The sequence below is a fragment of the Alosa alosa genome, chromosome 17, assembly GCF_017589495.1.
Source record: "Alosa alosa isolate M-15738 ecotype Scorff River chromosome 17, AALO_Geno_1.1, whole genome shotgun sequence".
NCBI lineage: Eukaryota > Metazoa > Chordata > Actinopteri > Clupeiformes > Clupeidae > Alosa > Alosa alosa.
The window spans coordinates 31,862,209-31,888,651 of record NC_063205.1 but is presented as its reverse complement, the minus strand read 5'-3'; the positions used below and the strand labels follow the sequence as shown (position 1 = coordinate 31,888,651).

At 41.0% G+C, this 26,443-nt stretch overlaps 1 protein-coding gene across 10 annotated transcripts in view; it reads left to right on the top strand.

Annotated features, from left to right (window-relative positions):
• Positions 1 to 26,443, top strand: part of dmd (dystrophin) — a 493,723-nt gene that overhangs the window by 293,379 nt on the left and 173,901 nt on the right. For all 10 annotated transcript variants that reach the window (XM_048268223.1, XM_048268225.1, XM_048268222.1 and 7 more), the window contains 3 exons: positions 2,638 to 2,722; positions 3,011 to 3,180; positions 4,041 to 4,158. In XM_048268223.1, the coding sequence (XP_048124180.1) occupies positions 2,638 to 2,722; positions 3,011 to 3,180; positions 4,041 to 4,158 (373 nt within the window). The remainder of the gene's footprint in view (positions 1 to 2,637; positions 2,723 to 3,010; positions 3,181 to 4,040; positions 4,159 to 26,443) is intronic.

Here is a 26,443-nt window from a genome sequence, read left to right as displayed (position 1 = left end):
GAGCCTGTGCACATTGTGCCCGAGCCCGACCCGGCCCGACCCGACACGACACATTAACTGTAATTATGAGCCCGAGCCCGATTTAAACCCGACATTTTTTAAATACGTGGGCCATTATAACTGACGTTCTCAACTACAATTCCGAGCTGTTTGAGCTACAGAAATCCGTTTAGAACATTTCTCTGTGAGGGCTTGCCTCGCTCTCAGGTGTATGCTTGGAGAAGTGACAAAAGAGGACACTGAAGGCTGGCTATCATTATTTCTGTCATGGCAAGCCTGCTTCATGTTCATCTTAAAGTCTTTTTGCTGTCATAGGTGAACATTGTGCGCACTTAATGCACGCAACAAAGCATCCCTGACAAATGCATACCTCCGACTTTTCTCCAAACTTGCTCGAAGTTATTTCTCCTGTTTTAATTTTTTTTCTTTACATCTTCAAGCTCCACGTTGCACTTAAGCTACACAATAGGCCTACAGCACAGCAGGCCTGGTGTGATGTGTGCGAGTGGAGAAGCTGCGCATGACACGTGTTGCGCAGATGACATAACAAATTACATTTTGTAACTCTGAGCCTAACTTGTATAACTTTGTATACACCTGTTACTTAGGCCTACTTTGATAAATATATAATATTTCTGAGTCTGACTATGGCATAGCTTTAGCTCCCCACCCAAGTAGGCTAATGATTAAAAAAAAAAAAAAATGCTTGATCAAGGACCCGGCCCGGCCCGCGGGTCGGGTCAAATTCGGGCTCGGGTTCGGGCAGAGAATCTAAACTCTACTACACACCATATTTGGAGGAGAAATGGCACTGTGCATCACCCTAAAAATACCATACCAACAGTGAGGTTTGGGGGTGGTGGCATCATGGTGTGGGGCTGTTTTTCATCTCATGGTACTGGCAGACTTCTTACAGTTGAAGGAATGATGAATGGAGTCATTTTGTTCCGGGAGAATCTTGCCATCCACCAAGATGATGAGGATGAGACATGGCTAGACCTTCCAGCAAGACAATGATCCAAAGCATTCAGCAAAGGAAACTCTCAATTGGTTTCATAGAAAGGAAATCAAGTCCCTGACTTCAATCCAATTGAACAGTTTTGGAAGTTAACTAAAGATCAGAATTCACAAAAGGGGCCCCTGGAATCTTCAATATTAAAAGACTATCTGTTTAAAAAAATGGGCCAAAATCACACCGGAATACAGGCTCTTCCCCAAAGTATTTAAGAAATGTATGCAGGCGTGTTCAATACTTTTTTTCATGTGTCATTCCACTTTATTACACATAACTCTACTTATGGACTTTAATGTTTGGATTTTTTTATATGGGTGGATTATCTGAGTTTATACTAATGTCTGGTGCAAATGTCATGCAAATAGCCTCATTGGAAGTATACTTACTGAAAAAAATGTTCATGTTCAATACTTATTTTCCCCACTGTACATGATGTCAACAAGCAGGAAGATAATGAGGAGCAGTAGTTCTACTCAAACTACGTGTGCACATAGTCTATGGAAGATTGGTCAAATCTAGCAAGTAGGAAAGTTTAAGTGGATGACGTGAAAGTGAAAGTAAGACACGAAAGTTAAGGTTGCTTTTGATATAGTACAAAGACTCAAAACTGTTGCTCTAAATAATGATTATGTTGTCTTTGAAAGGTTCTCTTATTGACGCATTTAGCCACAATTTGGATTAACACCTGCTTTTACAAGGCGGAAATATTTAGGTGCAAAATAGACATGCGCTTTCATGGACAGTTTTCGTACATACAGGGAAATACCTAATTAAGTATACTGTAAGTATATATACTCGCAACACACACAGTGTACACAGTGAGGTGAAGCACACACTAATCCCGGCGCAGTGAGCTGCCTGCATCAACAGCGGCGCTCGGGGAGCAGTGAGGGGTTAGGTGCCTTGCTCAAGGGCACTTCAGCCATGCCTACTGGTCGGGGTTCGAACCGGCAACCCTACGGTTACAGGTCCGAAGTGCTAACCAGTAGGCCACGGCTGCCCCAAATTATGCCCCTAATTAGGCGCATTTTACGCTTCTCCTCCCATCTTTTTACACGAAACTCCCACTTTCCCCCGACCCTCCTATGAATGCATATGCATGAGACGGAAAAGTGCAATTTGACATTCTCGCCATTTTTTTACGCACACGTTGCGAAGCAAATACGCCTGAAGAGGGCGCAAAAGCGCTAATACATCTGGCCCTGTCTATGAAGTGTAGGCACAAAGTTTTAAGGTGTTGCATGGGCTTATACCCTATCCAAAGTTCTAACTGCTTTCTTTTTCATGAAAAGCATAGCGAAGGGAGGGAGCTGTCACCCCACCTGGCCTCGACAGCTTTTGCTAGTACTTTGTACTATTACTTTCAGTACTTAAGTATATTTATAATGGCCTACTTGTCATACTTGTACTTAAGTGGTGTGCTTATAGATTACTTTTACTTTTACTTAAGACATTTCCTGATCAAATATCTGTACTTCTACTCAAGTGTGGGGGTCCAGATACTTTATACAACTCTGTAAATTAAATTACAGTTAATTCATTTATTAATCTATTATCAATTGATGTATCTACTGATAATTTGTTTGTCTGTCTTTCCATCCATCCACTAACTCTCTTTTTAGCAACAATATGATGGCCTTGCTACTGACTGGAACTCCATTCAAATCCTACTGAATGACTGGAGAGACAAATGCAGTACTGTGGTTTGTAAGTATACCATATTTGTGTCTATATAGGATGTGCAAAAAAATCTGTTTTGTATTATTTTCTATTATTATTTTATTTTGATGTCCAGTTTGGAAAGTTGACTAAGAAAGCAACCACAATTATTACTTCAGAAAAGAGTTTTACATTTACATTAGAAACTACAGTACCTAGTACAACTTGTACAACTAGATATGAGAGCTATTGATCTACAAGATTGAAAACCTGTTCATTGATTTAATTTAGAATTTGTTTCTTAATCTTAAACTCATTTTCTGTGCACGTCTTTAGGTCAGAATTTGACTGGCAGTGGCCAAGCAGACATGCCCTCTTTAGATCAATTCAAGCAAGCTTTGACCGAACTCTCTGATTGGTTGTCACATGTTGACCACATGGTGCAGAACCAGAGGGTTACTGTTGGTGACATAGATGAAATAAATCAAATGATTGTCAAGCTGAAGGTGAGTCTGATATATACATAAACTTAAAAACATAACATAAACTTACATAAATGTTTAATATGTGCCGAGGGCTAAACCATTGATGATTAATGATACCAAAAAGAATGATGTCTGGAATCAATCTGCACTCCACTTTATCACATTTACATGATAAGCATTGCCATAAACATGGAAGGTTTTTCCTTCTGATTAATACTGTATATTGATAAAAATAATATTAGTTAAGCACCTTAAGTAAGTAGAATGTTCAGGTATGTACACCGTTTCGTGAGAGAAATATAAACATCCCCGTCCTTCATCAGTTGCTCTATCCACATGCTAATTAGGCCTAAATTACAAGTGCCTGTTTAGTTTCTGTTTTGGATTAGAATTTTTGTTTTTAGACTTTAAAGACACTTAAATGATAATTTCACATTCTCTGGTTGTGCTGCTAGAGTCTAAATGGACAGTGATATGATTGAATCTGTGCAGTTCTCATGCATGTGTGGCCTAACCAACTACACACAATCCAATGCAGGATAAATCTATAATGAGAATTGTATTGTTGTCGATAATTATCAATCTGCTGAAATTGTAGACTATTTAAATCACATTTCATGACGTTCCTTTTTTTTTCTTTGCATTCAAAAGTAGCAAAAAGTTGTCAATCAGAGAATGCAGAAGTATAATCACTTCCATCTCCTGAGTCACATATGCTCAACATTTTAATTGGTTTGTCTTTGACCCATGTTACACATTTTCACCAAATTCCATTAAAGCGGGCAAGTAGTTTTTGCTTAATTCTGCAAACAAACCAATTTACCAACCAACCAAACTTAATGCAGTTTAGCTAACAGGTTTTTAATTAATGGTTTCCAAAGGAAAGTCTACAGACCCTGGAGGAGAGATGCCATCAATTGGATGCTCAGATAACTACAGCTCAGAACCTTAAGAACAAAACCACCTCTCAGGAGACGCGCTCTGCCATTACAGACCACAGTAAGTCATTAGACATCTGTTTTGCAGTTCATGTTGAATATGATATTCAGTTCCAATTTCCTGTCTGAAAAATGACTCCACTCGCTGTGCCTAATCAATCTTCATTTGAAATGTTGGCTGTCAATCTTCACTTCACATCCACTGTTGTTACGGTTTTGTACAGACCACCTAAACCATCAAAGGTGTTTCCCCTATGTATTCAGCAGAGGTGCAGCACCACTCCTAGAATTTGTGCGCCGTTGCAAAAAAGTCACATGATCAGTAGCCTAACTAAAAAAATAAATAAAAAAACACATAAGTAAACTGCGGGAACAGCTGCCGTTCTTTCTTCTCCAGGTTTGATGTCAACAAATAATAGTAGGCTAACATGGAAGGCACAGTCAAGGATTTGTTTATGTTTGTGTTTATGTTTGTTTATTAGCAGATGCAATTTTGTGCAAAAAAACGTATCCTACATTATATTTTAAACAAGGAACCAAATGAAACACGCCAGCGAGGTAGTTCGCCCCTACCTTCAGTATTCCCAGATAAATTCCACGCAGGGTTTTGTTTTTGTTTGTTCTATTTATACATTCAATGCTTTCAAACCCTGTGTTGATAACATACCTAGGCTGTGGAATTAAGGCCTAGCCTACTGTTGGGTTAAATGGAATTTGAGTGAAAGGATACGCAACCATTTACATGGATAGTTCCTTGTCATTCCTGTAAAGCTCACCAAAATCATAGAAATTATCATTGCAAGACACTTCTCTTATAATCCAAGATAGAGTTTCTTTGAGTTGTTAGGCTTTTGAGCATTTATTTTAACATATGACATGGAAAATATAATGAATTTCATCCACATATCGTTATGCACAATGCACAACAAAGCTACTATTGTAAGTTAGCTTAAAACCGTGAGACTCAAGCAAGCCTAACGGGCCACCACGACCTTAAAGTGACAAGCACTCAATTCGACTTCCACAGTACCAATACAGTGTAATGACAGGAAAGGCAAGTCTATATAGTTTATACATTCTATATAGCAAGGGCATAGGTTTGGTCTCAGCTTTGGTGGGTTTGGTGCTTGAAAAGGTCAAATTAGTCTCAGAGTTCACTACTAAGTGTTATTGCCTTGGCTAATGTCATGACATTTGTGGTGTGTAGGCCTAATTGAGAAGAACTTGAAAGTAATTAGCTTTCAGTCTCACAGTTTTAGGCTAGTGGAAAATAGTTACGCATAGTGCAAGGATATGTGGATGCAATTCATTATGTTTTGGTGGCTTCGGACTTGCCAGAGGGTTACCAGAGGGTTGCCGGTTCGAACCCCGACCAGTAGGAACGGCTGAAGTGCCCTTGAGCAAGGCACCTAACCCCTCACTGCTAAGTTTGTAACAACCCCCCCTCATGGCTAATAAGATATTAATTTTGTCACCTTTGTAACATTTTAGTTTTAGTGTACCGTGGTGTATGACTTTAAACAGTGAGTGTGCTTGGTATGATGATCAGCTCATCTAATGCAGGGTAGGACTACGTTTTGACAAGCATACAAATTAACCTTGTTCTTGCCCCATCTGAAATGATTCCTCTACTTTTGCTGCCTCCATCTTTTCTGTATTTGTTGTGTAAAAAAACATTGTATATGATGGCACTGAAGTCTTAAGTTAGTGAATTGGCTAACAGTGTTATTTGGTAACCAAATAGTCTACACATTGCGCTACACGACTGCGTAGGCTACGTGCATTCTCTCTCCTGCTGATTTGCGTTCAGTACAGGGGCGGAGCTACGTGGTGGCCAGGGGGGGCCACGGCCACCACTGGTCAAAGCTAGGCCACCCTGCTGGCCCCCCCAGCTCCGTTCAGTGAAAAGTAAAAAAAAAAAGAATTGCTGCCGTTTTCGACAACACTTTGCAAAGCAGGGACTGAACCAATTACTGCACAGCTATCTACGACCATTGGCCCAGTCAGGAAGTGTAGCCTACGGTTCTGATCACATCGTGAGTAGGCCTAGTGCAGCAGCAGCAGCAGCGGGACAATTCAAGTCATCTGTTAAAAACACTTGACAGTAGACTAGGCTAGCCTACTACTTAACCTCAGTAACAGGTGAGTTGATGAGTTGGAACATTAATGCTAATAAGATGTTAGAATGTGTCACGAATCATAGCCAAGTGAGCTGCGTTGGGCTGTCCTTGTTAGGTAGCCTAGGCTCTGACATGGATGTGTGGGGCTGATAAAAAATAATCGGATGCCCGCGGGAACGCTGTTACAAGAATATTTTTATACAAGAATATAATATAAAATTCGGGTGAAATGCAAGCATATTAGGCACATATCTCCAGATGGCTCCAGGTAGGCTAATAGGGCCTAGCCTAGGCTACTTTATAAATACATAATTTGCTGACTGCGTGTGGTTCTTGCCATAGCTGGTCAGGCAGAGGCAGGCTGCTTTGCCTGAATTCTTTGTTACATTGCTCCGGAACTGTTCATCGCAGCGAGATGAAACCTTAATTGCGTGACAGAGCAGAAGTGGGGCTTTCCAACGAGACTAAACACTTGTCTGTGCGATCAAGTATGAAAATAAAAATAAATATCATGTAATTAAATAAAATTTATTCATATTCACAGTTCACCTGCGCACCCATTACTCTCGTTGAATTACTCGCGAACCCGTGATCGCATAGATATGGCAAGCATATCAGAAGAAAGAGGAGACACAGGGCTATCTATTGGTACCAAGTATAGTTCCTTCTGGGCTATAAAAACAGACAACGTGACTGCAAAATAAAATAATGTACAAAAACCAACGCTGCACACCTATTACTCTCGTTTGAATTAGGCCCTACTCATGAACAGTTCAGTAGCCAAGTGCGTAATATTGCAAAAGTTGAAAAATAAATGTGTTTATTAGCCTACAGAAAATAAATAGCCTACTATTATACTACAGTGCAGTGAAGAGTTTGGAGAGTAAAGTTATAGGGCAACTTGAAGTTTTATGAAAATAATTTACGAACCAGAACATAAAGACCATGGAGCTTCTATTTCTTGCAGCTGTTAAAACACCCGCTAGATAGTTTAAATACCCACCAACATTCGTTTTTGCAGTAGCCTACAGATTATTTCTGAAAGTTATTTGTCTACTAGGCCTAGCCTACTGGCTGATTTATCAAACGAGTGCTTTCTCGTTTGTCCTCCGCAAACTACAGCTGTTTTAGTAGAGAGCCATTGAATAAGCGATGCCAAGCAATTTCTGTAACACTTTTTGTGACAAATATCTCCTCATTTAATGTAAGTTCCTTCGGACAATAGGCCTGTGTTCTACTCTACGTGCAGTTGTCCTCCATCTCAGTTGCATCAGTTTTCTACATTTTGAAGGTTCTAAAATATGATGATATGCTTCACTGAATCCTTCTCGTTTTCTTTCATTTGTCCAGCTAACTTTTCCATTGAAACTAGCCATTTATGATGGATTACACACTCGACATTCTGAAATGTCCTGCACGATCAAGGCCAAATTAAGTTATCACGCAGCCACTCTGTTAGCAGCATGAGTGCTGACGGTGACGGTGCGTTTCTGATGTCAGATTATTATGTAGGCTAGCCTACTAGACTGTTCTCACGTTGCAGCGCTTTACTTATATGAAGTAGCATTAATCAATATGAGGGGCAGAGGGGGATAAATGTTGTCCCCACCGGGGATAAAAATAATTTAGCAGAGTTAGGGATAGGAAAACCAGAGGGGAAATCACCACCCCTACAAATCGCACCCTGCTTATACTTATTGTAGTATACGTAAGCCTAGTGACAGGGACGCTGGCGAGTCTAACGCCGCTCCGTCTGGCTTGTTTTTATTCAGTATTTTTAATATTTATCACGAATGCATTGAACATTGTGTTACATTTTTATCTATAGTAGTTTAGCTAAGTTTTATAGTTATATATAGTTACTTTTCCCTATAAGTAAGTGCAACAGTTTTATTTTTTACGTGTTCAATGCGTTTCGCCTGGAGTCATCCCACTGACCTGCGCTTTTGACTTCGGTGGACTCCAGCGAAAGTTTGGCCGAAATAGACCACTGCCAGCTGCAACATTTACTGGATTACAGATGAGGCAATACTCACGGAGTGAACTTTACTGCCTTTGGGGAAACTTTGAGCCTCCTGCAGAACTCCTATACCAATGTGACATCCTCCGGCGTCCGAAGTATATCCACCGAGGATCCCACTGTGACAAAATATACATCAAAAAGGACAACAAGGCGATTCCCTCTCTCTGGTCTGTTAACCGCTGCAAAGTGAAGCACGATCGACGAGTTGATCACCGTGTACTTGCCTCTCTGCCCAGGTCAAATGTACACACTCACTTCAACCGAGTAAAAGTTGGACTTTACAACATCAGATCTATCTCCAACAAAGCTCCTTTGATCAGCGACTTTATTACAGACCATACAATCTTCCATCTGAATCAGGCTGTTCCGTCTGGATATGTTTACATCTGCAAGCCACGCTCTTCCGGGAGAGGGGGCGGTCTCGCCCTGCTCTATCGTGAGAACGTCAACTTGACACCGCTCACTTTGCCTGATCAATCCTCTTTTGAACTGCTGGCTGTCAAACTCCAATGATCTACACCTACCATTGTTGCGGTATTGTACAGACCTCCTAAACCATCAAGTGTGTTTTTTTTTAACTTTCAACTGCCCTCACTGAACTTAATGCAATGTCTCCTAACATTATTTTGGTGGGTGATTTTAATTTACACCTGGATAATTCTACTAAAACATGCACAAAAGACTTTATGGACATGCTTGATTGCTTTGACATCAGTCAATACATTGACTTTCCAACTCACAACAAATTATTTTTTAGATCTTGGTGGTATGGTAGGTATAACACCTATCAATTTCAGTACTGCTAAATTACCCATATCAGACCACAAAGTTGTACTATTTGACACCTATCTGTCCATCAGGAAATCCAAAGTTCAGCATGTCATGTCATATCGCAACATAAAAAAGGTAGTGCCAGAGGAACTTACTTCACTAGTTACCTCCTATCCTTGCCCTTCTCCCAATGCTTCAGTAGTGAATCTGGTTGGCAATTACAACAACTGCATGTCTGCAGCACTCAACAGTCTTGCCTCCTTAAAGACACGGACCGTTTCGTTTGTGCACTCCGCACCTTGGTTCACTCCTGAACTACGCCAAATGAAGTCAATGGGTCGGCGCCTGGAGCGACTATCAAAAAAGACTGGTCTTGCTGTCCACCAAGGGATGTACTCGGAGCACATTCTTCAGTACAAAAAAACACCCTCTGTTGCAAAGAGCTCATACTATGCAAGGATCATCAATGAGGGAGAAGGAAACACCAGGGCTCTCTTTTCCACTGTAAGTGGCCTCCTCAAGCCACCTGATAGTACCATCTATCAGAATGCATCTGTTGAACGCTGCTCAGCCTACTTTTTTTAAACAAAAATTGAGGCAATCCATCAGCAATTGGAGTGTTCAATTACTAAGCTGAAACAACCATGCTCCTTGATTGAGTTGGGCTCACCTACAATAAATGCACTCAGTGTGAATTCAGTCTCCCTGCTGAAAGTTACATCTCTGGTCTCATCACCAAGTGCAACTCCTCCACCTGTTAGTTGGACTCTGTTCCGACAAGCCTAGTCAAGATGTGCCTACCACCCATCATCTCAATGATAACATCAATAATTAACACCTCGCTCATCACTGGTCAAATCCCTCCTTCATTGAAGACTGCTATTGTCAAACCAACCCTGAAAAAACCTGGGCTGAACCATGATGACCTCAACAACTACCGACCCATCACCAATTTACCATTCATTTCAAAAATTATGGAGAGGGTGGTGGCATCTCAACTCCAGGATAATTTGAAGGACAATGATCTGTTTGAGCCATTTCAGTCTGGATTTCGACCAAAGCACAGCGCAGAGACTGCCTTGGTGAAGGTAACAAATGACCTCTGCACAGCTGATGCTGGACTCATTTCCATCCTAATCCTCCTTGACCTGAGTGCAACTTTTGACACCATATCCCATCAGCTGCTTCTGGAGCGTCTTACCAACATTGGAGTGCAGGGCAGTGTTCATCAATGGTTCACCTCCTATCTCTCTGGCAGGACACAGCTTGTCCAGATTTTGGACCACAAGTCGGAGAGTGCTGCTGTCACAAAGGGAGTGCCACAGGGGTCTGTTCTGGGGCCCCTGCTCTTCATCATCTACCTCCTCCCACAGGGAAATATCCTGAGGGAACATGGTGTTCAGTTTCACTGCTATGCTGATGACACCCAGCTTTATATGTCCACCAAACCGACTGCCTCCCTTCCTCCTGCTGCGATGACTGCCTGTCTGCATGATATAAATCTATGGATGACTAACAACTACCTGAAACTGAACAGTAACAAGACTGAATTACTTGTTGTTGGCTCAAAAACAAAGCTGGCAAAGATGGAAAACAGACTCTCCCTATCTATAGATGGCTCCAACATTGCCTGCTCCACCAAGGTGAAGAGTCTTGGTGTTATACTAGACAGCACACTTTCATTCACTGCCCATATTAACAGTGTGTCTCGCAGCGCCTTTTTCCATCTGCGCAACATCGCAAGACTGCGCCTCTCCCTCAATCAGCAGAGTGCAGAAGTACCTGTAAACACCTATGTTACATCCCGCATTGATTACTGCAATTCTATCTTCTCTGGCATTCCACAGAAATCACTCCACCACCTCCAAATAATCCAGAACTCTGCAGCCAGGATAGTAACAGGCACAAAGTCCACAAGCCACATAACACCTGTACTGTTGCAGCTACAGTTGTTTTATCTGTGAAGCGACCTTGGGTGTCCTGAAAGGGCGTTTTTAAATAAAATGTATTATTATTATTATTATTATTACTACTGTTTTCTATGGCATATTGTCATTAGATGAAATAACAAACAATTCAAAGAAAATCTTTCTGGGATCATGGAAGAGATAAGTGTTTCGCCATGTTCATTTCTATGACTATAGAAATGCACCATAGTTTATCTTTTATTTCTTTGCATTGTGCAGGCTACACTCAAAAATACATTACATACACCGAATATAGAAACAGGAAACTGTCTCAGATCCATTGTTTATTGTTTTTTATGACTGCAAGATTCTAGCTTTAGGTAAGTCAGTGACATGGTAACTATCATGATAGCGCGACTTCTATTATGTTGTGCTATATGCGACTATCCATGCTGCACACCCCTAATCAACATGACTCCTAACCTTGGTTGAAAGATTACAGAAGCTAGTTTAGCTGAAACAATATACTGGGTAACATCACCAGTTAATACAATTTTTCACAGTAGAAACCACATTTGAAAGCCTGGTCATGTTGAGCTAGTTGTAGTTGCCAGTTTACAATGGCAAAGCTTTGTATGTCCATGTTCTTCTTTGGTGGTATAGCTGATCTACAATGCACAAAAAGGGGCAACAATGTACATGCTGAAGGGCAAAGAGAATATTAAAATATAAGTATAAGTATATATAACAGAAGCCTACTATGAAGCAAAGTTCTTAGAATCTTTGCAAGGAAGTGTCTGGCAGTTTGAGGACAAGAAACGATGCATCAAAGGGTCAAAATAGTAGCAGCCAAAGAGGATTGTTGATAACAGATGTCAGATGATAACAGATGATAAGTGATGATGTAAAATAAAAAATCTTTGGCAGCACGCAATTAATGCGTTAGCCTACTAGTACCAGGTTGCTAGGTTACGGGGACGCTGGTGAGACACGCCGCTCCGTCTGGCATCATGTTTTTGTTTGTTTTTATGTAATGTTCGTAATTTTATGTAATGTCATGTTTATTTTTTGTATTGGTTTGTCTAGTTAAATGTTTTCCCTATTTATTCACGCTATTTTTGATAGTTTTCGTGTTATTCTTAGTCCTTTTTACTGCTTCTACGTGTGCACCTTTGGGTTGCACTATGTGCATGTTAAATGCGCTTTAAAAATAAATCTGACTTGACTACTCTTTAAGTATAAGCATATACGATTTTTGATGGTCACAAGTTTACTTCATTAGCGGTTTATTTTTTTGATTATTAAAGAGTGTTTTTCATTTAAAGGTTTGACTTTGTGCTTATTCAGTAGAGCATTTAGTGCTCTTTCCCAATCCCAGACGCTCACATTGCATGTTTGTTTGTAATGGATGCAACGCGAGATAGGCTACGCCTTGACGGCAATGAGTTGTTAACAGACATGAACCAAGACATATACTGTAGCCCAGCAGCAATCTAGGGACTGTTCGTTATTTATTGAAGGGGCCACCGGAGGAATTTTGAGTGCTTCAGTCCAAAGTTGCATGACCCTCCCTTGTCTGCTAGAAATTGTTCAATGACCCTCCGACAGAATTGTTAAAAAAGACATGACCCTCCCCTGCCAATTGTCGCCGTCTTCCGCCCGCGCTGCTTTGCGCCATAGCCACACACTCTTAAACGTTCTTAAATCAATCTTTCCCAGTCCTTCCTTTTCAAATGTGTTGCGCCTGTTTGCACAATTTCACAAATAATCATATGTGATTAATAATATGACAAATAATCCCTGTGCACGGGGACCGAAACGATGCATGCCAACTTTTTCCGTGTTTCTCACATGTTTTAACTTCCCCCCACTGTCTTGCCGTTTTAATGTTTTCCCGTAGAATATCCCATATTTTAATACTCTCATAACAGCCTTGCCACCGGGCCTGTCTCTGTGTTGCCCTGTTGCTACCCCTTGCCCTTCCAACTAAACAGATGTCTTCAAATCATCGCTTTTCCTTGTTTGAAGGCGAACTTAACGAGCAATGTTAACCTATTTAAGTTTAACGGCGTGATTGTCGTGAGAGCACGATTCATTGGCTCTTGCATGTTCGGCCTTATGTCTACGTGTGCACCTGAGGCTACTCAGCTACTAGAGAAAGAATTTCCCCTGTTTGTATGTTCACTCCAAGTTGGCCTACTCCAAGTTGACCTACCAACTCTGCACTGTAGACCCTACTGGCTATTTATATTTTTCTGTGAAATAAGCAAATGTATTTGTTCAACTTTATGAAGCAGAATTACGCGACTTTTACTTTGAAACATGTAATTTGACAAAGGACAGATGTATGTTAGTGACAAAATATTAACTTTCAGTGTTTTACGATGTCTTTGTCATGGGGAAGTTTTTTTCCCCATGCATTTATTCTAGGCTACTGTCAGTGACTGCCGTGAGAGAAGCGGGTTCTGTGTTTCGTTCATGTCAGTGACTGACGCGAGAGAAGCGGGGTCTGTGTTGTGTTGCATTGCGTTAATTTATTTTCAATTGGGCATGCCGTGCCTTGTCGTCCACAGCTCAATTCTGACAAAGCCGAAATTACTCCTTTTGAAACAATAAGTGCGCTTGTTTGTATGGATGTATTGCTTGACAGGGGGGGATCCCAAGCCATAGGGCTACTGTGAGAACATTTCCTAATTCACCCGACACTAATTTTCAAATTGTTGAAAACTATTTCGGCATAGCCTATAAGCAGTTTAATTAAATGTAATGTTAGTTGTAAACAAACGGGCTACTTGGTGAGGCTTGGCCTCACAGGTGCGCTCGTGCCTTAGATGGCAAGAAAAATCTTCACGATAAAGGCCTATTAACTGACCACCCGATTCACGTTGACTGGGGGGCAGGGGGGGCCATCAGACATTTGTGCCCAGTTAATCCGGCCCTGCCCCCCAACAAATCACACCTTCCCACCAGCTGTGACATCTTAAAAGAAGTCGAGAGGACTCCTAACTCACAGACCTATTCACAAACCGGTTTTGTGGCATTTCGCCTGTTTTGAAATCCTATGCGGCTACATGAGCTTCCAATCGTGAGGAAGCAATTTTGCATTGTAGGCATAATTAACATGCAATAACGCCACCAACAACAACCAAAACTAGGCTACTCATTGTCAACATATAAATTAAATGTAACATTATTGTGAATCAAATTAAACGTAGGCATAGGCATAGTAACAGATTAATTTAATAATGTTACAAAGATACTACATCAATCCGTATGTTTCATTAGGCTACTAGGCTATTTGTTTTGCCTTACTCTTGATTAATTTAGGCTAGGCCTTTTTATTCAGTTCTTCATCATCTTCCATCCTTGTGTAGCGCACGCATTCTCAGACCTGTCACCTTCCACTCATCGTAAGGGAGGTGTTTGGAATCATTCCCGCGTTACAATCATCAGCCAATCAAGGTGGTCACTTCAGTCAAGCTCGTGCATGAGTAATAACGTCATCCATAGCAATGAAGACTCACTCACTCTTAGACTGTTAGTCAAAGATTCTAGAGCGCTCAGCTCCAGAATCTGTTCAGGAGTTGTCATTTTCCCTTACTAAAAGTAGGTCTGAAAGGCTTTGTGAATAACTTAATAAGAGAAACTCCTATAGCTAAAATCTTTTATTGATATTTAGGAGTAGCCTACTCCTAGTGGTAAGATAAAAGGCTTTGTGAATATGGCCCCTGGTGTCTAACCCAATGCATAGCCCATTTACACAAAATAATGGTTGAATATTAGGCTACTGATGATCATTGTTATTTAACAACATGCAGGGCACCAAAAACATCTTGCTCGTAAAAAATCATCATACCGCACATTGTGGCGGGTCTGTTATTTAACCTACTTACTGTAGGCTGCGCAAACCACAGGCCTTTATTTTGGGCAAGCCTGCATTCGAGGCAGGCCTTCTGTTGAAGAATTTTATATAAAGCCTGCGCTAACAGTAATCCTCCTGCCCCCCGATACCACAGCTGTGGATAGTGTTCAAGTAATAACACAATCCAATGTGTGTCTCAATTGTCCCCCGCTGACCACCTCACACATTTCTCTAGATTTTGCAACGACTTTACATGACACATTGCCATAAAATGCCAGTTTTTAGGACACAGAATAATGTTTGTAATGATACCGGTTAGGCCTACGTTCAACAGTAACATAAGTGTAATGAGCTATTCATTGTCGAAGGTGCATGGTGAAGTGAAATTCTTACTTTGGAAAACAAACATTTGCCGATATCATTGGATAGGGAATAGGCCTACTTGTTTATTTTTTACGTAGCCTACAATGGCCAGTTCAGACAAAGCCGAAATTACTCATTTTTAAACATTTGTATGGTTATATTGCTTGACTTAAATCCCAGAGAGTAGGCTAGGCTACCGCACCCCACAGTGATGGGCCTAGCGGTGTCACGTCTGCCTGTCACAGACGTGGGGAGCTGAAGCTTGGGATACAGTTACTACAGTAACAGTATTTTATTTGACTTCTTATGGAATATTTTTATTTTTTTCACTTTTATAAAGGCTTTGTTTGAATGCTGTTGGAACAAATAGTAGTTGATTATAAAGGCAACTTTCTGTTGCAATATTCTGTGTGTTCTGGACTGCAAGTAACTTGTTAAGCCAGTGGTTCTGAAACTTTTTCTTTCATTCCCCACTTTGATCAAGGAGGCATTGACTGATAGTGGAGATAACGTGTTATCCCGAAAGTTTTCGATGACCCAAACGGAGAGCCATACTTTATTGTTTTAACGATCTCTATGCTACTCTCCAAAATGTAGGCATGGGTACATGATGAAGTATCCAACTGTCGTGTGTTAAATTATTGTGATTACGAGCCAGTGGTTTTCAAACATTATGCGTGACTCGGACATCTATGCAACAGACTCATATCGTCCTCGCATTCGCAAAATGAGGACATACAGACTGCTCAGATAACAGGTGTACCTCCAGTTATGCATGGTTTTAGTCAAGTCATTTAAATGTGCTGGTGAAACAGTTGTGTACTCTATTGTTATTTATCCCTATTCACCCACGCTGTCAATTCTGTGGCGCAGTGCATTAAGGCCGGCTGATGACAGCCGCCGTTACGCAGCAGTTATTAGTCCCCTGTCCAAGAGTTCAAATCTGGGTTAAGCCCATATTAATAGACCATAATAACCAATTTCAATTCTTCAACACGGTCACCGTTAGACTAGAGGGGAGAAAGAATTGGAAAAGATCTGGGCACAGTTCTTCCAGAGCTTCGTGCCAAGTAATAAGCATTGAGTCAAGATGTTTGTGTGAAATAAACGAAGCGTATAGGCATAGTGTGACATGTGTAAACCAATGGTGTAGAGATGACGCCACAGGGTTTTATTTAAGAGAGCCTACGTTTGTATGTAGGCAATTTATATTCACAATACTTAGGCCTACTAAAATAAATAGTATTTTATTTGTATTACAAGGATACAAGGATACAAGGAAGTTTATTGTCACATGCATATAGTTACTGGAAGTAAGAAATGCAGTGAAATTATGTCTGGTGTCAGCCTATTTGTGCATTTATGGGGGGGGGGAAAAAATGCAGTAGAAGAGGGGTTTAGTAGATTAAGTGACAAGGGCTGCATAAGAAAGGTGGAGGAGGATTGGTATTGGGGGGGGCACCAACAAGGAGCACCCAAGAGCAACAGGGGACAAGGAAAAAGGTAAGGAAAAACTCCCCTACCAAGGAAGAAACCTTGGGCAGATCCACGGCTCAAGGGGCTAACCCAACTGCCAGGGGTCTTGGTGTGTGTGTTGGGGGGATGACAGGGGAGATGGGATAGTGTGCTGTGTATGTGGGAGAGGGCAGTGTGCAATATGTGTGTTGGAGAAGCTTCCCATGAGACAATGTGCTGTGTATTGGGGGCAGTGTGCTGTAAGCATGTTGGGGATGTGTGTTGGAGAAGCTTCCTGATGAAATAATGTGCTGTGTATGTAGGGGAGAGGGGGGGGCAGTGTACTGCAAGTATGGTGAAGGGACTTACTATTGCGAGCAGAGTACTGTATGTATGATGTATGTGAGTGATGACAGTGAAGATGTGTGTGTGGGCGGGAGGGGAGTGGAGCAGTGACTGTGTGTGTGTTTTTTGTGTGTGTGTTGGTTGTTTAGAGTAAAAAACAATCGGTCGGTCTTAACGCAAGTTTACAACCGGCAAGTCGGTCGGACTAAAAGGGGAAAAAATAAATATTTGGGTCGGTTCTAAATTGACAGGGTCGGTCGGGTTACGGCAAACGAAAATATTTTTAAGGATGGCCTGGCAGTGTTTTTTTGCGCGTCTGCAGAAGTCAGCCAAATATGAATGTAATTCTGCGGCATAAAGCAGATGTATTTGTTTATTGTACAGAAAAATAAAAATCACATGTCAAGCAGTCAATCGACTACATTGCAGTCAAGAAGTAGGGCAAATTAATTTACGAAACCAAAACGTGGGTCATAGTTGTCTAAGCCTCTATTGCGTAGCCAGTTAAAAACGTTGCCAGATAGTATTAAATCGGCAACAACATTGTTTTCTTCAGAAGCCTACCCAAGGCTACAGATTAATTCAGAACAGTTATTTCTCTACTGGCTCATTATCACACCACTGTTTTGATTTGCATAGTTGCATTACCCCCAACACTGACAATAATGTAGACAGCAAATTTCGATTTCGATTTTCTTTACCACCGTGTAGTCAAGCCTTAAGCCATACCCAAGTAGCCTAAATCAAGGCAATGTTTAATTATGTATGATTTATTTTGTTATTGAATTCGTAGGCTGGGATTACTAAGTCTCCTGCTTTTTCAGAAGGGGCGGCAGGCAGAGCGATGTACAGTGGCAGAGTGACGCACAGTGGCTGAAAGTGGTACTAAAGCTTCACGCAGCTTCACGCCTCGTAATGCGCGACTGAAGTGGTCATTTGAAAGCGATGCCCACTGTAGGTGCCTTGCTCAAGGGCACTTCAACCGTCCCTGCTGGTCGGGGTTCGAACCGGCTGCCCCAAAATGTTTTACACTGGCCCTTTTTGGGTTATGTAATGGTAGACAGCCTTGATAACTTAGCCTACCCGACACACCCACTCTTGTCTGCCAGTGCCACCACAAAGTGAAGTATGTAAGGGATAATGTATAGAACGCCGGTCATTATTGGGAAAATAAGTCCCCGACAGGCTTAACCGACCCCTCGACAAGAGCGGAGGTCCCTGAAGGAACTTATTTTCCCAATAATGACGGCGTTCTATACATTATCCCGCTTATTACACGGCTACTTGCCAAAACAAAATAATAATTTCCCCACAATATGACTTTAGCCTACATAGCCTAGCCTATTTGTACGACGGAGTATTAGGGCCACACATGAAGAGAAAAAATATTTTTGCCATGGCGAGATTAAACTCGACATGTTGACTTTAAAGTCGACATGTCGACATTAAACTCGACATTTCGAGAATAAAGTTGAAATTTAATGTCGACTTTAATCTCGACGTGTAAACTTTAAAGTCGCCATGTCGACATTAAACTCGACATTTCGAGAATAAAGTTGAAATATCATATCTACTTTAATCTTCGACGGTCGACTTTTAAAGTCGACATGCTGACATTAAACTCGCAATAGGCCCTACTGTTTAAACATCAGTTTAAGCTATGTAGCCTACACTACTACACAATATGTTACATGAAAAATGGGCTTCAAATAGGTGTTATTTCAGATAGATTGCAGATATTCAGATAGATTGCGTCTTGTCTGTTAACTATCATTGCCGTCATCGTGAAGTGCTGTCTCGCGATTATGGAAATACTATGCCGTTTAGGCTAAATAGCTAGAAAAATATATGTATCCAATGATATAATGTTTCTATACAAAATGTTATTTCACTCTGTTTTACGTGGTTAAGGCTACTGCACATCCAAATAACTGCCCTTCATGACCCACGGCCACTCTCCATAGGATAACATGGCAAAACTCATTTTTTCTAAAACTGCTTTTCCATGTCTCACCTGCAATACGTAGCCTATAGGAGGCTAGAAACACAGGTATAGCCTAAGCATATATACTATTTTGATCCCGTGGAGAGAATATGTGTGCATGCACTTCATTTATGCACTTTGTGTGCATATGTGCAAGTAGGCTACTAGCCTACATGGGGTGGTTGGGAGGACAGCTTCATTCGTCCCTCCATAGACATTCAGCAATGGGCTGTTTTGCATCCATTACAAACAAGCAACGTGAAAGTCTAGGATTGGGGAGAGCCTAGTATGCCTCTAGTGCATAAGCATGAAGTTGAACATTTAGATGCAACAACTAAATGTTTAGAACAACACTTTAATAATAGGCCTATAAATAAATAAACCGCTATGACGCTTTAGGCTACTTTTGACCATCGCATTTATCGCCTGTAACTCCGTGATAAGGACCTAACAGCAAAGTATTTGGCTGAGCAACGTAGGTTAATATGTTCTATGTCTTGTCCACATGATATAGGCCTATGTCTAATCATTGTTGCACTCGAACACTCTGAATCATTGTTGCACTTGTTGCATTGTTTCATTCGTCCACCCTTTTCAATCGTCCCGAGCGTCGTTCTCTCTCCAAACTAACTTTATTCTCAAAATGTTGAGTTTAAAGTGCGACACGCCGAGATTAAAGCTCCATTATGATATTTCAACTTTATTCTCGAAATGTTGAGTTTAATGCCTATGGCGGCTTATATTAAAGTCTATCGTCAAGATTAAAAGTCGATATTACATTTCAACTTTATTCTAAATGTCGAGTTTAATGTTGACATGGCGACTTTAAAGTCGACATGTTGAGTTTAATCTCGTCATGGCAAAAATATTTTTTTCCTTCATGTGTGGCCCTAATACTCCGTCGTATATTTGTTACCGTTCATCGTGGCATTTGCTGAGAAAAAAATAGTTTGCAACAACACAGGCTGAACTTGAATCAAACATTCTTTAGAACACAGCTACTTAACTGTCTGCTTTCACTTTTGAATGAAGTTCCAGTCGTTGCGTAGTGATATGAAAGACATATCAGAAGCACAAAACCCGTTGCCATTGGCAGCGGTAATCATATGTTTGCAGCGGTAATTACATGAAAATATTTTACCGTAGAACTTTGGGAAATCCCATTCAAGCCAATGGAGCGTTCTACTTGCCTTGTGAAGAGCCGTGTAATAAGCTTTGACAGTCTTGTGCGTGTCAGATAATCCACTTTTAATTAATTATAAAAGTGTCAATTATCAATTGATTGTAAATAATAATTTTCTGTGTTGTGCCATTTCATTTATGTTTCATTTCAATTTTGAATAACAATGTAAGTAATAATTACTAATCCTGTATATGCTTGTATGTGATGATGGTTATGTCATATTTGTGTCTCTCAATCTGTAAATTTATTTTAACAAAATCCACCAGAAGTCATCATTTAAGGAGTAATTTTTCAAAAGCTTTCTTCGGGGTTGTATAGCCCTGGACCGATGGACCCCCCTAGTCTCCTACAACTAACAGCATCGCTGCTGGAAAAAAATCTAGGGGAAACACTGAAATATATTTGATACACTTGTTTACCAAAGACTTCATGGCCAACTTGATTGCTTTGGCATCACACACTTTCCAACTCACATCGAAGGCCATATTCTGCAGCTGGTCTGCTGCACTGGTATCACAGCTTGCAAGTGCCTCTGAACTACTTATTTCAGACCACAAAATTGTGTAAGGGTAGTGTACTCACATTCATACACACAAACACTTGGAGCAGTGAGCTCACTAGCAGCACGCTGAGAACCAGAGCAGTCGCAGCCCTTAATCCGGCCCCTGGGGAGAAGTCAGAGGTTAGGTGCCTTGCTCAAGGGCACTTGAGGATGTGGATGTGGGAGAGCAATGTTCAATTACTACCCCCACCCACATTTTTCCACGGATGCCACGGATGCCCTAAAGTCTGTTGTCTCCAGATGCCGCTTCAATTTCTAAGGCTTCAGCGCATTTGACATCATTAAGCCACACTCAAAACACTGGGCTTTGGGCTCAACATCATCACCTCCATTGACAAAACCATATTTAATGTAATCCAGATTGTATTTTCAAAGTTTTTGGTCAAATATAGAACATTAGCTTGCCAAACTGAGTGCCTCAAATTGATGATTTTGTTTAAAGTTGGAACGAATAATATAGCTTACTACTTTTAAAAATCCATTCTTCATATTTCCCAAAAAATGAACTTCAATTGAAAACTTTTCCCGGCCCACTAAGTGGCGCTGTGCGGCCCACTAATAGTCCTCTGAAGTTCGCCTACAAAAAAGCTGCCATCTTTGAAATCTGTTATCTGGCGATTTTTCCTATTGGAAAGTAACATGGGGATTTTGAATTATTACACCTGTTAAACTCTCGTGGGGACGAAAAATTCTGAAATGCAGACATTTTCCTGTGAGTACTGTGATCTTCAGAATGTTAAGACGGCAGACTTAGATTTTTGCTACCCCAGAGCTAACTTGCTAGCTAACTTAAAGGACAATTCCGGCGCAAAATGAACCAAGGGGTTAATAACACATGTGTACCAAGATCGACCGTTCGCTGGGAATTATTTTCATGCTAGTCGAATGTGACCAGTTTTATTGCAAACCGCTAATTAGCGTTTAACGCTAGCTTTCGGGGCAGACGTACAGTAAAAAGAAATCGCTATTTCTACCACTAACAAGGCTCAAAACAGCACCACACTTACACAGTAGCATAATGAGGGTCTCTACATGTAAACCGAAGCATTGAGAACTTTGTAAGTGTACAGGCAATTTATTAAAAAGAAACACATTGCCGTTCACGCCTGGTTTTGTTGCATTGTTGCATTGCAAGTTAGCTCTGATGTAGCAAAAATCAAAGTGTGCCACCTTCACGTACCAGAGATCCACTCAGTATCCACTCGAAGGCAGAGGACAAAAGTGTGTATAGCAAAACGTTTGCATTTCCGATTTTGTCGTCCCTGCAAGAGTTTAATAGGTGTGTTAATTCCAAATGCCCATGTTATTTTCCATCCCCATGTTCTCTATTGCAAAATCTGGAGTGACATCTTGGTCTTAGTGGCAAATAAAGCATGTTTTGCATGGGGGGGCAAATCACGAATTAGGGGTTAGGAGACCAACAGACTAAATGTTGTCTTCTTGGGTGCAATGGTTCAGGTAGTTATTTTGCGAAAACTACATTTTTCGGCTTTTGGGAGGGCCCAGTGCAGAGTGTCCCTTGGGGACCAAATGCTTATTTTCCGTTTAAGTCTAGTGGGGCTACATGCCCACTAAGTTTCATGAGCCCTGGTGTTTCGGTGTCCCGGGAATCGTTTGCCAAAAATTATGCTACACTAGCTACACTAGCTAGCTACTGTACACTAGCGACATATATGGCTGCTCCATACCTTGCTCTGGCATGCCAAATAATCAATTCTAATTTATCCAAAACACAGCAGCAAGGATCATCACACACTCCAAATTTGCAAGCCATATAACATCTGTGCTCATCCAGATTCTTTGGTGCCCTGTTGCATACCAAATTTAAAATATTGCTCCTCACAGATAAAGGCCTATATAATCATGCTTCCACTTATTTCACTGACCTCTTTGAGAACTACACCCCTGCCGGCTCACTGCAATCCTCCTAAGCAGGTCTACCTCAGCATACCAAACATGAACCTCAATATTATGGGAGACAGTGCTCTGTTATATTGCCACAAAAACAGACTATGTAACTGGACTATTGAGGCCAAAAAGATTAAGACGAAGGAGTGAAGGCAGCCAAGAGGAGGGCCTGAAGGTAATTGTAAAGCAAAAGATTCACTGAAAGAAAATGCCATGTGGTAATTTAGCTAAAATGTGGAGAATACAATGCAATCAAGCATTGTGGGTGATGTGGAATCACAAACTGGCAGCAGATTAAATGCTCAAGAGAGAGAAAAAGGACCTGACCGAAGCAAGCCAGGCCCCATGGTAATTTTAAAGCAATTTACAAAAGATTCATTGAACAAAAATGCTGATATGGTACATGAAAATTTGGCTAAAAATGTGGAGAATGCAAAGCAAAGGGCGAATATGGACTCACAAGCTGGCAGCAGATTAAATGCTCACTAGAGAGAGAAAAAGATGCGGTTTTAAAAGGACATGACCGAAGCTAGCCAGGCCCGATGGTAATTGTAAAGCAATTTACAAAAGATTCACTAAACACAAATGCTGATGTGGTACATGAAAATTTAGCTAAAAATGTGGAGAATACATTACAAGCATTATGGGCAATGTGAAGAGACAAGCCGGCAGCAGATTAAATGCTCACGAGAGAGAAAAAGATGCAGCAAGCTGGTGCAAATGCCCGGCTGGCCACCTTCGAGACAGCGAGAGAAAAAAAGATGTGTATTTAAAACTAGGGCCTATATTTCAACGCAGGATTGCGGGTATTGCACATAAGTGCAATATCTTATCTTATCTGCTCATCCCTCCCTGCATCCCTCCCTGCCTCCTTCGACCCCCTACAATTTGCTTACAGAGCCAACAGGTCTACAGAGGATGCCATCTCAAACCTCATGCACACCACCTTAACTCACCTGGAGGAGGGGAATGGGAATTATGTGAGGATGCTGTTCATTGACTTTAGTTCAGCATTCAACACGATAGTACCGCTCACCTTGGTCACAAAGATGAAGGCCTTAGGACTGAACACCACCCTGTGTCACTGGATATTTGACTTCCTCACCAACTGTTCACAAGTGGTTAGAGTGGGGGGTCTGACATCTGACTCATTAACCATCAGCACTGGTGCTCCCCAAGGCTGTGTTTTGAGTCCACTGCTGTACAACATATACACACATGACTGCAAAGCCAACAGTAGTCATACCTCCATCATCAGGTTTGCAGATGACACAGTGATCTTGGGCCTGATTAGTAACAACAATGAACAGCTGTACTTGGATCAGGTTGATGAGGTGGCACAGTGGTGTCAATCTAACAGCTTGACACTGAATATCAATAAAACCAAGGAAATGTTAGTGGATTACAGAAGGCAGCAGCAGAACTACAGTTACACCCCACTAATGATCAGCGGGCAACCTGTAGAGAGAGTCACAAGTTTTAAATACCTTGGTGTCCACATTACTGAAGACTTAACATGGACTGTTAACACTCTGTCAATATGTTCTGAAAAAGTCCAGACAACGACTCTACTTCCTTCGTCAGCTAAGGAAATTCAAAGTTTCTACATCCATCATGAAGGCCTTCTACACTTCAGCGGTTGAGAGTGTTCTAACTGGTAGCATCATCACCTGGTATGGGAACTCCACAGTTAGAGATTGTAGTACTCTGCAGAGAGTAGTGCGCTCAGCTGAACGTACTATAAGAACTCAACTCCCTGCTCTACAAGATATCTATTCCAGAAGAGTACTCCTAAGAGCCCAAAAAGATTCTGAAGGACTCTTCTCATCCTAACAATGGATTCCTATCAAGAAGACGCCTATGTAGTCACAAAGCCAGAACTGAAACTCAGGAAGTTTTTATCCCCAGGTATCCGTCTGAACTCACATACTGACTTTTGCACACATTCCTCAGCACTCTCAAACATTTCCCAACTCTGAACTCACACTATACTGACTTTGCACTCATTCACTACTCAGCACTCATGACCCCCCCCCACACACACACACACACACCTACAAGACTTTTAGCACTTTTACATCCCTCTCCCTATGCTACAGACCTTTTATTTATTTTCTTATTTCATCACACGTCAAAACACACACACACACACACATATCTGACTTTCTCCAACTTGTGCACATCTCCATAGAACTTTTTATTTATTATTTTTGATTTCTCCTCCATCTACCCATGTCCTTGATTGCCTAGCCTTTCTGCCCTTTGTCTGGAAGTGTGGTCTATTGTCAGATGAAATGAAAATTGCGCTCTTTGGCTAGAAACACTTTAGGTGTTTTTGGCGTACATAGAAGAATGGCTATACTGAAAAGAACCCCATGCCTAATGAGAATTATGGTGGAGGGGCTGTGCTATTGTGGGGCTGTTTTTATTCCCAAAGGCCTTGGGAACCTAATTAAGGTGCATGGTATCATGAACACCAAGAAAAACCTGAACATTTTCAAAGGAAATCTGTCAATCTCTGCCAAGACACTAAAAGTTGGTCATGATTGGATCATTCATCAGGTCAATGAACTAAAACAAACGTCAGGTCAATGAACTAAAACAAACGTCCAGATCAAAACAAATATTGTTTGCTGAACACAAAATCATGCTTCGGACATTGCCATCTCTGTCCCCTGATCTAAACTCCATAGGAAAACAGTGGGGTGAGTCAAAGAGGAGAATGCACAAGTGTGGACCTAGGAATCTGGACGATCTGGGGAGATTTTGTAAAGCCAAACGGTCTTAAATCCTTTGCTTTGTATTATCTAGATAGATAGATAGATAGATACTTTATTGATCCCCAAGGGGAAATCATCACATCACACACAACATTCACTAACAGCAAAAAAAGTAATAAAAGTATGATATAAAAAACACAACTAAGCAATAAGGACAGTAGAAGATAAAGAATATACTAAAATACAAATTATACTAAATAACACTAAATCTAAATCAAGTCTAAAACAGTATCCACATAGTGTGCTTAGGGGTCATTAAGCATGAGGCGCTTGCAATGACTGAGGCAGGGACTGAGCCTGTGATTCTCTGTGCATAGTAAGGTAAGGTGCTCTGTGAGAGTGAGTGTCATGGTGATGGTGCAAATGAGTCCAACAGTGCAACAGTGCAAGAATAAAGTCTAGAGACCAGCATAAAATAAATATGGACATATAACTTGCATATCTAACTTTATGGGGTGTCATATGAGAATATTACAAGCTGTTTTATTGGCAAAGGGAGGCTTAAGAAGGTATTACAAGCAGGGGTGTCAATAATTGTGAGCGATGTGTTTTTGTTAAAATATTTATTTCTTTATGAGATTTTCCTTTTTCTCAAAATAGATTTGCTTCCCTTCAAGGTTGGATTTTTCCTAATATTTTTCATTGTGAGATTACAATAAATCACCAACAGATTATGTTTTATACCGGTTTTTAGTCAACTTTAGCAGAGGTGCCAATAATTCTGGAGGGTACTGTATTTGCACTACCACCTGGACACACACTCTTATAAAGCACCTTATCGTGCATACTGAATCACAGGGTCAGTCCATGCCCTGTCACTGCAAGCGTCTCATGCTTATGCATCCCTTAGTACATGTGGATTTTTGATTTAGTATCTTTTACTGTCCATATTATTCATGTGGATTTGTTATTATCATCCTGTTTATGTGATGTCTTTAAGCTACTGGGACCTTGAATTTTCCCTTGGGGATCAATAAAGTATCTATCTATCTATCTATCTATCTATCTATCTATCTAATTAGCACAGTTACAGTGGGTCCCATTTTTAAGAGGCCACTTCATTCGCGCTTTCCGTGATTCACG